The 13,198-nt window shown below is 56.5% G+C and overlaps 1 protein-coding gene across 1 annotated transcript; it reads left to right on the forward strand.

Moving 5' to 3' along the window:
• The first annotated feature begins 2,666 nt into the window (after positions 1 to 2,666).
• ARSI (arylsulfatase family member I) lies at positions 2,667 to 8,825 on the forward strand. Its single transcript, XM_045902810.3, has 2 exons — positions 2,667 to 3,577; positions 7,227 to 8,825. Exons 1-2 carry the CDS (start codon positions 3,258 to 3,260, stop codon positions 8,632 to 8,634), a joined length of 1,728 nt encoding a protein of 575 aa, XP_045758766.1. The 5' UTR covers positions 2,667 to 3,257; the 3' UTR covers positions 8,635 to 8,825.
• The last annotated feature ends 4,373 nt before the right edge of the window (positions 8,826 to 13,198 follow it).

A 13,198-nucleotide genomic window follows, 5' to 3' on the forward strand; every position in this document is an offset into this window, starting at 1 on the left:
CATTGTCCCAGGAAGAAGGCAGGTAGGCATCCTGTAGGGAACATAAAAGGAAGATGAGTGAGTCACGTCTTAACAGCAATATGACCTGAATTCAAGTTACTCCTTATTTATTTCCCCCTCAGCATCCCTGAGCCTTTGGAAATGTCCGGCCTAAATGTTCTAGCCTGGTCCTTCTGTGTAATGGCATTAAGAGTTGCAGGTCAGTGTTTATTTCCCTAGAATGCTAGAGAGGAAAGATGCCCCCTGAGGCCACCATGGGTGTGGGGGAGTACTGATGGGCCCTTAAACATGAATACTGGGGAACACGAGCTGGGCCCCAGAGTTCCACCTACTCCTCTCCACGTGGTGATTCACCCATCACTGCCATCCTTTTATTAAGAAAGCTGCCAGATTTCCTACAAAAGTAATCCCTTAAATTGGCCTGAAATCTGCCTCCCAGTAATGTTCAACCCACAGGACTTGGTCTTTTCTCCCTGAACCACAGAGAACAATCATCATAATCGTTCACATTCATTGAGTACTTACGCTGTGCTGGGCACTTTACTGAACACTGTGTTGTGTCTCATTTATATTATTAACCCATTTTACAGAAGAATAAATTGAGGCGGAGGGAGGCCAAATAATCTGCCCAGGGCCTGACCCCAAATAAGCAGCAGGATTTGAACACAAGCAGTTTGATGTCAGAGCCTACAGTCTTGAACTCTTAGAAATTCTACTTGTCTTGTCCCTTTGATGCCCCCCGCCCAGATCTGCAGCCTGTGAGCTTCCCTCCCCAGACCTTTCTTCTTCCAGGCTACATCCCCACCCTACCTCCCTTGCCATTTCTCCCTGTGCCGCTTCTCCTCGTCCTCCTGACCGAGGTCTGGGACAATGCAAAGACAGCAAAACCCAAGTCCATTTGACCTCCTGTGACTTGTCCCACTTTGACCCCCAGGATAGCCTTCAGGCTGAAGCCTTCGGAAGCACCATTTTAGCAGCATTCCCCTCAGGAGGCTGTATTTTTCCTGTCTGTCCTCAACATTTCTTTTGCCAGAACAACAGGCTCAGTTTTCCCTTCTGATAAATCTGGTCACCCTAAATATGGGGCTTTGAGCAAACAGGAGCGGCCGGCCCCACGCAGCCCTCATTTCAAAACGTGGATTCACTTGGGCTGCTATTTTGGAAGTCTGGTTTCTTTCCCCACACACAGTGGTTTTAAGGAAGAGGGAAGGGATCATGACAGAATACTGGCAGGGGAAAGATGCTAGCAGAGAAGACACACCTGGGCACTCTTCGTTCAACTAAGTTCCCCCAAACACTGGCCCTTCGAGAAGCCCTGTGGAAAGGAGGGTCCTTGGCCACATAAAACTGGAAAATTCAGCTTTACCAGCTCCCCTCCTGGAGATCAGCATATCCAACATTTGAAGTGCTGGTAGGAAGGGAGCCTAACCGGTTTTGTTTAATTCAGCTTTCCCATTTAAAAATGCGGCCTAGGAAAACGTTGGAAAACAATGAAGCAGAGCGGAAGTTGCATGGCCTAACATATTCCTCAGGTTTGAGTTGGTCTGTGCAGTGCTTAAATTTGCTTTATTTATTTTATTTTATTTTTTAAAGTTATTTATTTATTTATTGAGAGGGAGACAGAATGATAGAGAGAGAGCATGAGAGGGAGGAGGGTCAGAGGGAGAAGCAGACTCCCTGCTGAGCAGGGAGCTTGATGTGGGACTTAGTCCTGGGACTCCAGGATCATGACCTTAGCCGAAGGCAGTCGCTTAACCAACTGAGCCACCAAGGCGCCCCTAAATTTGCTTTAAATTAGTTGCTAGCACTTAACAGTTGGAATATTTCTCATAATAATCTGGATTTGGATGTTCTTGGAAAATCATAAGATCTGGAAACACTGGTCCACGTTTTTGCATGACAATGGTCAGCCGGACACAAGGCTGTGGTCTTTGGCTCACGGCAGCCCCCGCCCTCCTCTGGCAATACAGCCATCCCCCTGCTTTACTCCTTTCTGATACCTGTCTGGCCCAGGAGTCCTTCTGGCTTGCCTTCTCTGCCCTGGAGATTTCCTTGGGTGGGAGTTGGCCTGCATGCCTGCTGGAGGCCCATTCATCCATTCATTCATGCAACATGTGCTGATTGAGCTTCTGGACCCTGTGGATATGTATTCAACAGCCCGGGCCCTCTGGATTCTAGCACGGGAGGGCAGAATGAAGAGGGGGAGGGGAGGGGTTGGCGAGAGGGAAGCTGGCAAAGGCCAGAACCTAGTTTCCTGATTTCCAGCCCCAGGTGCTTGCTAGCGGCATCCCTATTCTTCACCGCTGTCTCTACTGCCGCTCTAGCAGCCGCTGAGCCCCAGGGAAGAAGCTACTGACATGCCCTGTGACTTACACGAGTTCCCACCTATCTCAGGGCCTCAGTTTCTCCAACTGTAGAACGATTGGGTTGGAGTAGAAAACTAGGCGCGTCCCTTCCAGGGCTGGCACGCAAAGATGCTAAGACTCCAAGATCTTGGAATGTCTGACCGGACCATTCGGGAGCTGTTCCACTGAATTCCAAGCAGCCCCTCTCCCTCCTTTTCCCCGGCCCGGGCCGGGAGGGGGCCGGAGCCAGAGGGCCGACCGGGCCTGGGCTTCCCGCCCGGGGGCGGAGCCGCTGCTCCACGTCCCGCCCCTCCACCTGGGGTTCTGCCCCGGCAGATGTTACAACTTTCTCGCATTCTCTCCCGCGGTGTCCCCCCAGGCCCGCCCAACCCGTGCCTCCCTCCCGTTCCCCGGTGGGGTCCTGCCCGCCTCCCTGCGGGGAGCCCGACTGTTCTCAGGACTGCGGGCGGGGCGAGAGGCCGGGCGGGGGGCTGGAGGGTCGGGAGGAGGAGGAAGGGAAAGCAGAGGCGAGAGAAATTAGGAGGCGGGAGAAATCGAAGGCTAGTAGGAAGGGGAGAGTCAGAGGATGGTGGAGAGCACTTTTTGGAAGCAGCCACGCCGCGTCTCAGGCTGGCCCGGCTGAGCTGGGGGAGAGGGAGCGAGCGCGGCGCAGGGCGGGCGCGCAGGCGGCGGGCGGCAGCTCGGCGCGGGCCTGACCTCCCCAGAGCGCCCCGCTGCGGCCGCGCAGTTCCGGCCGCCAGTCCTGGACCAACCCCTGGGCCGCCCCCCGGGGCCGCTGAACGATCTCGCAGCGTCCAGGCCGGCCAGGCGGCGGGCGTGCGGGCCGTGCGCCCTGGGCGCGCGAGGCGGTGAGGCCCCGGGAACCCTGTGCGCCGGAACGCGACGGCCGGCATGGCGATGCACGCCCTCACTGGCTTCTCGCTGGTCAGCCTGCTCAGCTTCGGCTACCTGTCCTGGGACTGGGCCAAGCCAAGCCTGGTGGCCGACGGGCCCGGGGAGGCCGGCGTGGAGCCGCCTTCGGCCGCTCCACCCCAGCCTCCCCATATCATCTTCATCCTCACCGACGACCAGGGCTACCACGACGTGGGCTACCATGGCTCAGATATCGAGACCCCTACACTGGACCGGCTGGCAGCCGAGGGTGTCAAGTTGGAGAATTACTATATCCAGCCCATCTGCACGCCTTCGCGGAGCCAACTTCTCACTGGCAGGTAGGCATGACCCAGGCTGCTGGGGCGGGCCGTAAGAGCCCCAAATAAATCCGGTCTGTAGATTTCCTCTGCGTTCACAGACCACCCTCCCCCCACTCGGACCTGGGAAACCAGGACTCGGCCAATTCTGTCTCCAGTCGCTTGTGTGATCATTAGTTAAGTCCTTTGCCCTCTCTGGGCCTCAGTTTCTCCAACTGTACACTGAATGGCTTAGATCATCTTTGAGGTCTCCTCCCTCTGATGTTCTAGGACACGCGCTATGCACCATGTGAAGGAGACATCTGGGCATCCCTCTGTGAGAGGAACATGGCAGTCTCTGACACTTAGGTTTTAACGCTGTTTCTAATTACACACCCTGAGGCCATGAGCAAGTCATTTAACTTCTCTAAGCCTCCACTTTCTTGTCTGTCCATAGAGTGGAGAGCAGTGTTTATCCTGAAAAAGAGTGGTGAGGATGGGTTGAGTTGCGCGGCTGTAATAAATGGCAGTCCCTATGTCACCAGAGGGATTAGGGTCCCCGAACTGAGGGCTGCATGGAAAGGAAACGAAGGAACGTAGAGGCGGGGCAAAAAGACACACACAGGATGCCGTGACCTATGGAGCCTTAGGCTAGTTACTTCATTTCTCCAAATCTCTGTTTTTTCATCTGCAAAATCCTCCTAAGTTGGCTGGGAGCCCCAAGGAGACGTGCTGCTTTCTCCGTAAGGAGTTGTCTGCAGGATTACAGGATTAAAAGAGCAGGGAAACAGGAGATGGGGGTGTGGAAGGCAAACTCTGGCCACTTAGGAGAAAATCCTTTGGCAAGGCTGAAGCTAATCCTCCTTGGATGGGGTCCAAGGCATGCCTTCTCCCAAGTTCCCCCCAGAAGCCATTAGTATGATCTCAGGAACCAGAGCCTTGCTCTCCCTGTTTCCCAGGTGGGAGAAACTGAGGCATGGAGTCAGGGAGGGCCCAACTCATGCCTCTGCCCAATTTCAGGGTCTGTGGGAGAGGGGGCTGAGAGGCCAGGTGGTTGGCAGGGGTCCCAGAGCTGGGAGTCGAATAGGTGCCTTTTCTTCCTTCACACGGACACGCAGCATTCAGCTCCAGGAACGGAGAGAGAGAGAGAACTGGAGAAGTGTGGAAGAGGGGCTGGTGTATGTGTTGCGGGTGGGGGCGTTGGTAGTGGTGGTGAAGACCAAATGTTGACTAACCTCCAGAAGAGGGAAAAGAATCTGCATTCCCAGGAATTGTGCACAAGTTAGCATTTCTCTCTCGAGAGGTGACTTTTGGTTTAAGCAGGGGCCCGAGCAGCCAGCAGGGCAGCGTTCCAGCCCCCTGATCTGTGAAGTTAGCTGAGCGTGGCTGGGCAGCGGCTGCCCTCAGCCCCCTGCCGCTGGCTCCATTGGACTGGTGCTGACGACTCTCATTAGCGTTCGTTAGCGCATCCAGTCGTGTCCGGTGAAGCTGGAGAGCGCCAGAGGTGCTCACGTTACCCACTTGCAGACGGGCTCCGGTGACTCTTAGCTGGCCCACCCACTTTACAAACCAGTGCTCCGTGGTGCCCAGCCCTGTGAAGAGGCTCTGCCGCTGCTTGGCCTGGGGTGCATCTTGTAGTAAATGGCATCATTCATCAGCTGGACTGAAGTCTGCGGAGCCAGGATCACCGAGAGGTTTTGAGCACGAGCTGTGTAGACCCGGGGTCGAAGCTCAGAGCTGCTGCTTGCTAGCTGTCTGCAGTGGGGCCCGTTGCTGTACTTTTGAGAGCCTCAGTTTCATCAGCTGTAGAATAGGGATAGTACTAGTCTTCCCTGTAGGTTTTTAATGAGGATTGAATGAAATAATATATGTGGCATATAGACAAGTGTAAAAATGGCCATAGTGGCTAATGATGGCTAACAACGATAACAGCTCTAAGTTAAGGAAACCAAAAACAGGAGAGCCCATCCTAGTGCCTGGGTTAAAGGTGTCAGGTATTCAGGTCTTGGCTTAACTCCAGTTCCCCTGGGGTGAGAAAAAGGTGTAGGATTCTAAGACCCTTGTGAAGTTCCAGGCTTCTTATTTACTCTGGGCTTTTAAGACTTGAGTAAAGGCTGGACACCACACGCAGATCACATGGGGGCCTTGACCGCAGAAGGGATTTGAATGAATAGATGAGGAATGCAGGATTCTGCTAACCATTTGCTCCTGCCTCAGAGCATTAGTCTGGGTGAGTGACCCAGATCCAGGGGCCGCATGAATTTATAGGCAGGCACATGAGAACTGGTCTCATAAAATTTGGGAACTGGAAGGTTTTCAGAGATCTCCCGTTCTACTGAACTCACCCCTCTATGTGAGCACACTGAAGCCACCATGAGGGAAGAGACACGGCAGCCTAGTTTGCTGAAAAAGAGTCTGTGCTTGGACTCTGCTTGGACTTATGTTCAAGTCCTGGTTTTGCCCCTGACCACTGAGTGACCTTGAGCAAGGCCCTTCCCCTCCTGTGGACACGCATTTTTCTTTTCTTTTCTTTTTTTTAAGATTTTATTTATTTATTTGAGAGAGAGAGCACAAGCAGGGGGAGGGGCAGAGGGAGAAGGAGAGGAACAAGCAGACTCCCCGCTGAGTGCAGAGCCTGATGCAGGGCTCCACTAGGGGTTCGATCCCAGGATTCTGAGATCATGACCTGAGCGAAAGTCAGACACTTAACCGACTGAGACACCCAGGCGCCCCTGGACCTGTATTTTTAAGACAAGGTAAATACACTAGAAATTGACTTGGGTCCCTTCTGCCTGTAAAATCCTGAGTGCATTCCTTCCTTCCTTCCATAAGTAATTGAGTATCCTTTAAACATCACCTGAATGCCAGGAATATAAAGTTGAGTAAAGGACAGCCCCATTACATATCACTGGCCCCAAGAGCACGTACCACTGAGTAGAATCCCATGGCCAAGTGGGACAATGATCATGTATACTAAATGTTAACCCAGAAGCAAAAGTGACTCATTCTTTGAGAGAGTTAGGAGAGACTTTACAGAGGGGGTAACATTGCGGCTGGGCTTTGAAGAGTGAGTATGAGTTTGCCTGGGAGAGCAGGACTTGCTCTAGGCACAATAGCAAGTTAGTAGCTTAAAACTTAGGGATTCTGAGGTCTTTGGAGACCCCCTGGGATATAGATCCCAGCTCCAGTTACTAATTGTTTGAATCACTGGGCAAGTGATATAACTTATTGAGCCTCGGTTTCCTTATTTGGAAAATGGGAATGATAACGACATGCATGCACTCCCTAGGTTAGTGGGGAGTTGGTGAGACAATTCATATAAAGGGCTTAGCACAATGCTGAGCACACAAGAGAGTACGTGGTGTTAGCTATTATTATTTTGTCGTCATGAATAAACTGGGTTTGACTCTTAACTCCCCCATCTTCCTAGCTGCGTGATCCTGGGTGAGTGGTTTAACCATCTCGAGCTTCAGTCTCCTCCTCTGTAAAATGACAGTAAATACCTGCTTCCATTGATTTTGAGGACTCCCTGAGATAATGCATTTGGAGTGCTTCTCACATGCTGCCTACTGTGCGTTTTCTGGGAGTGCTGGGACCAGAGCCCCCCTCAGGGAGGGAATGGGGGCGTGGTCGGCCCGAACAGTGGTTTTAGCTCCCCTGTGCCTTCCACACCCTCCCCTCTTCCCACCAGGTACCAGATCCACACAGGACTTCAGCACTCCATCATCCGCCCTCGGCAGCCCAACTGCCTGCCCCTGGACCAGGTGACACTGCCCCAGAAGCTGCAGGAGGCCGGTTACTCCACCCACATGGTGGGCAAGTGGCACCTGGGCTTCTACCGCAAGGAGTGCCTGCCCACCCGCCGGGGCTTCGACACCTTCCTGGGCTCGCTCACCGGCAACGTGGACTACTACACTTATGACAACTGCGACGGTCCCGGCGTGTGCGGCTTTGACCTGCACGAGGGCGAGAGCGTGGCCTGGGGCCTCAGCGGCCAGTACTCCACCATGCTCTATGCCCAGCGGGTCAGCCACATCCTCGCTAGCCACAGCCCCCGGCGGCCCCTCTTCCTCTATGTGGCCTTCCAGGCGGTGCACACGCCCCTGCAGTCCCCGCGAGAGTACCTGTACCGCTACCGCTCCATGGGCAACGTGGCCCGGCGCAAGTACGCCGCCATGGTAACCTGCATGGACGAGGCCGTGCACAACATCACCTGGGCGCTCAAGCGCTATGGTTTCTACAACAACAGTGTCATCGTTTTCTCCAGTGACAACGGGGGCCAGACCTTCTCGGGGGGCAGCAACTGGCCACTGCGAGGACGCAAGGGCACTTACTGGGAAGGGGGCGTGCGTGGCCTCGGCTTCGTGCACAGCCCCCTGCTCAAGCGAAAGCGCCGGACGAGCCGGGAGCTGGTGCACATCACTGACTGGTACCCGACCCTGGTAGGTCTGGCAGGTGGCACCGCCTCGGGGGCCGACGGGCTAGACGGCTACGACGTGTGGCCAGCCATCAGCGAGGGCCGGGCCTCGCCGCGCACAGAGATCCTGCACAACATCGACCCCCTCTACAACCATGCCCGGCACGGCTCCCTGGAGGCTGGCTTTGGCATCTGGAACACCGCCGTGCAGGCTGCCATCCGCGTGGGCGAGTGGAAGCTGCTCACGGGGGACCCTGGCTATGGGGATTGGATCCCACCGCAGACGCTGGCCGCCTTTCCCGGCAGCTGGTGGAACCTCGAGCGCATGGCCAGTGCCCGCCAGGCGGTGTGGCTCTTCAATATCAGCGCTGACCCCTATGAACGGGAGGACCTGGCTGGCCAGCGCCCCGATGTGGTCCGTGCCCTGCTGGCCCGTCTGGTGGACTATAACCGCACGGCCATCCCGGTGCGCTACCCAGCTGAGAATCCCCGGGCCCATCCCGACTTTAATGGGGGTGCTTGGGGGCCCTGGGCCAGTGATGAGGAAGACGAGGAAGACGAGGAAGAGGCAAGCAGGGCTCGAAGCTTCTCCCGAGGGCGCCGCAAGAAAAAATGCAAGATTTGCAAGCTGCGATCCTTTTTTCGTAAACTCAACACCAGGCTGATGTCCCAGCGGATCTGATGGGGGGGAGGTGAGGATCTCTGTCCCCCTAGATGTACTTCCCCATTCAAGCCTGAGCCTGCCCCTCCCCACGGAGGGGCCTGAGGTCAAGTCCCCAGTTGCCGGGAAATGGAAGGCACAGAGACCCTCAGTTGAAGGGTGGGGAGCTTGGCTTGGGGCAGAATAAACTAGACTGGGGTACCTGGATTCCAGTCTTGCCTCTCCGTTGACTTGCTCTGTGACCTCAAGTGGCCTGCGTGAGCTCTCAGGGCCTCAGTTTCCTGGTCTGTAATGAGCTCTAATGACTTGGTGGCTCCGTGGTGTGAACCTGGTGCCTGGGGCCATGATGGAGTTCCCATTGACCTTGCCACCTCCCAGCTCATTGAAGGCCTCACCCTTGAAGCCTGCACCTCTGTGCTACTGCTTGGGTGAGGGGCCACAAGGAGGTAACTCTAGGCTTGGACCCTCACTGAGGCATGGCGGTCCGGCCAACTCTCTTAAGGAATCATCTGAGTGCTGAGAGTGGAGGTGCAGGGATGGGGCCTAACCTTCCTGGTCCTCCCATGGATTGGGCCAGTCCTGAGGCCAGACTAGTGCTGGGGGCTGTGGGAGAAAGCTCCCCTTCCGGCCCCCACCACCCAGAGGATTGACCCAGCTTTTAGCCGCTGCAGGATCAACGGTGGTGGGAAAAGCTGTGAAAAGAGGCTCTGAACCAACAATCAGGACACTGGGCGCTGCTTTGACCTTGGACCCAATCCTTCCCCTTCGGGCCTCGATTTCCCCATCTGCAAATGGGGATGTCAGCCCTAGCTCTGCCTACCTCACAGGGCTATAGAGAACTGGCCAAGGTAATGGTTGTGGAGGAGCCCATGAACTTGATTAAAATGCAGTCACATGGACGCCAGGGCTGCAGGGCTATCTGTGAGCACAAGGGTGTGGGCATGTGCATCCTGAGGGCGCGTAGGAGCTCACCATTGACCGAGTGAGTGGGAGAGGAGGTGGGCAGCCTGCCCAGGAAGCAGGATGTATGGGTTCTGGCACAGTCCTGCCACAGGTCACTGGGTGACCTCTGGCAAATCCCGGACCCTCTCTGGGCCTCAGTGTCCCCCTGGGTACAATAGATGATTTAAGAGCCCTTCCGACTTGGTGTTCTGGGGACCCCTGCGTGTGTGTGTGTTGGGGAGCACAGGCTGAGTGGTGGGAGGAGGGGCCTGGGGGGTTCAGAGCCTGCTTGCTGCATAGCGTGCCTTCATCCACACACTGTGTTCTGCATATCTCCCTTCAGGTTCCAGTCGGTGCAGCATGTGTAGGCGAAAGCCCTGCTGTGAATTTTGAAAATAGTTATTTTTGTCACTGGCAAAGGAGGCCTGTTAGGACTCGTCAGCTTGTGGATGAGCAGGACGGGTGGGGTGGGGTGGGTGCGGTGCAGTGGAGGGGGTTTGGGTACGGGTTCCAGAGTGCATCCCCTCTGCAGAGGTAGCTGGGCCCGGCAGTGAGAGTCTGGCCTGGGGCTGCAGGGCGGAGGTGACTGACCATGTCCTGGGCCCCTTCCTCTGCCCCCCAGGGGGAGCTTTCTCTGTCTCCAGGATGTTGATGCCTGCGCTGTGTGGGGCAGGGGCCAGGACTGGCGGAGGCCTCTGGATTCCGGCCACCCCTAGCACTTCTGCCTGCTCAGGAGGGAGACTCTGAAAAGGTCGTCCATTGGGACGGTGCCCCAAGCCCAGCATATCCCACAGATGGATTGTTCATAGTCTGCCCATGACCCAGGATACTCCAGGCTCTACCGGGTGCTTCTCCTAGCTGTATGGACTGTGCCCTTCCAGAATGGCAATGGCATGGAGCCAGGACTCCCCTGCAGCTCCAGGCTTGCACCAGTTGAATGGAGGCCTCTCCCAAGACCGCTGAGTTGGCCCTGCTTTAGGTGGCCTAACTTCGCGCTCCAACCCTGCTTCTCTTCCCAGGCCCCTGCCCTTTGGGGCCATAAGAGCAGGACCATAAAAGGCCCTTTTCTGCGCTTCCCTAGACACCACAGCCTATCCCCGGTGGCTAACCTGGCCTCAGACAGAGAGAATCCAGCTGGGGCTGGGGCCCGCACCTAGGAGGAAGCTCGGTGGAATCTCAAACCCAGCCTAGAGCTTGCCTGGTTCAGAGTCCTACCTAACCCAGAACCCGGCAGACAGCCCAGGAGCCCCACTGAAGCTTCAGCCTGCAACCTGGTCCATAGTCCAGCCGTCCGCAAACCTGCTTACCCCGGGTGCTGGCAGCTGGCCCACGGCTGAGATGGGTGGAGGGCATTGGGATCAGGAGCCACCAGGACTAGGGCATGGTGATGAGAGGCTCAGCCTGCTTGTGGTTTCTATTCTGCCCAGCAGACAGCATGGCTCCTACCCTTCCTCCTGTCTCCTGTGGCCCCTGAGTCCCCCCCAGCCAGGCTTTGGGCTCTGCATCAGGCCCCTGACTGGTATTGCTGGCAGTGTTTATACCACCTGCGGTGGGGAGGGGGAGGGGAGAAGGGCAGACCAGAGGCAGCTCTGGCCCCTTGGGTCACAGATCTGAGGGAGTGGAGCCTAGAGATGCCAGACAGACCCTCGGTTTACCCCTTGGCTGAATCAGATGGCAGCAGATCTGCCAGCCAGCCAGGGTAGAGCCAGGGGTGGCCCTATCCAAGCTGGGCCCTGCCTGTGGAGTCTCGGGCAAGCATGACTGGTCCCCCAGGAACCAGGAGGGAGCCCCGGACCTGGCTGGAGGGGCAGGGCTCTGAGCCCCACCCTGGGCCTTGGCAGTGTTTCTTCCTTTCCCTTGGTACCTATTGGCTCCCTTGGGACTTAGGCAAGCAGCCCTGCAGTGCCAGAAAGAGAGTGGGCAGAGCAGGGTAGGGGAAGGAGCACTGTTCGGGGAATCAGGAATTCTGGATTATGTCCTGACTCTGCCGCTGACTTCTGCTCCTGAGGGAGGGCAGCTTCCTCTCTCTGGGCCTTGGTCTCCATCTGTATGGGGCCTGGGCTCTGTCAGGGTCCTTCCAGCCCTTATGTAGGCCAGAGAACATAAGGCAGAGGTACAGAAGTCACTCAGACCGTACACGGGTGAGTCCTGTCACATCTCTGCAAGATAGGCACTGCCTGAGCCCGCCCCACCGATACGTGGTGTGAGGTGTAAGGGCGGGATGCTTAGCACGGGGCCTGGCTCTAAAGCAGAAATAACTATTTTTCATATTTTTGGAGTCAGTGAAGGAACATCTTGTCCCTGTATTTCTTAGGAGGAAGTGGAGGCCCCAGTGAGGAAAAGACCTGCCATAAACACTCCTAACCAACAGCTGGACTTGAACTTGGGTCCTCTAACTGCAGGCTGTGCTGTGCTGACGTCGGCCCAGCAGCCACGGTCCTCTGTCCCCCGGCTCCCGGCTTCCTTCTGCTCTGCAAGCAGTGCCTCCTATGTGGGACCCCTCAGGGGACAGTGCTGCTCCCTGACCCCTGACTTCTCTCCCAAGTGTAAGCCTGATGTTACTTACTGCCATTAATTAACCACATCACCCTCCACCTAGACCCTCTGCAGGATCATTTCTCTCTTGGCCCACTTTCCACCGATTCTGCCCCCCATGCTCACTGCCCTTAGTGGGACAGGCCTCGTGGGGACCCTTCCGATGGCACGTTTTCTGTGGCACCTGCCCAGGCCCTGCAGGACCCTGAGGCGCTTGGGCATGTGAATGTGTGTGTGTGGGCTGTGCAAGGTGGAGTGTGAGTGGGCTGGCACAGGGCTACCCGGGGCTCTGATGCCCCCCGACACCTGTCTGTCAGGAACAGTCCCCCCATGCAATCATGGGCTCATTCTCTCCGCGTCCCAGAGGCAGGTGTGCTTTTCTAATGCCGGCCACCGCCAGGCACGGGCGAGGCGGTGAGCTAGCTGTCATGCGGGGCTGTGGTCACATTCAGGATGGGGGGGCTGTCTGAGGCAGTGCCACCCCCCTGAGCTAAGCTCTGGAAGGTTCCAAGCGGGTGTATGCGTAAGAGAGAGTTGCCAAGGAGACCTTTTTGGTCTTCTCCCTCCTCTCCAGCCATCTCTCTGGCTCCAGGTCCTGCGCATCGTGTCCCACCCCCGTGCACAGGGTCTGGGCCAGGGAGGGAGAGAAGACGCAGGAGGGAGAGAGGTAGAAATAAGAAAGGAGGTGAAAAGCACCGGAAGGATAGGGAGGATTGAGAAGAAAGTGCTCAAGGGAAGGAGGAAAGTGGGGAAAGGTGGGAAAGAGAAAAAGGAGAGGAGAAAGGGGGGCTGAAAGAGGAGATAGAGTAGGGAAGGAAGACAGACTGGGGTAGGGGGCGGAACGGAGTGGTACGGGGCCAGGTTGCCCTTGCTCCCTGAAGCCACATAGGCCACCTCCGTGGTCGCTGTCAGAGACAGGGAGAGAGCTGGCCATTAGCCTCTGTCCCCCTAGCTCTTCCAGTGACCTGAGGGCACGACCTCCCGCCCTCCCGCCCTCCCGCGAGGTGCTCTGCTTTCTACGTGCTTCTCTTCACCAGTGGGGGCTGGGGATGGGGCCAGCCAAGCCAGAGCAAGAGTGGTCAGGTCAGCTCCCCGAGGAGCAGGACTT

This window comes from Mirounga angustirostris, unplaced genomic scaffold (assembly GCF_029215605.1).
Source record: "Mirounga angustirostris isolate CCGP_5_RB_7025 unplaced genomic scaffold, mMirAng1.0.hap1 SCAF_7, whole genome shotgun sequence".
Taxonomy (NCBI): domain Eukaryota; kingdom Metazoa; phylum Chordata; class Mammalia; order Carnivora; family Phocidae; genus Mirounga; species Mirounga angustirostris.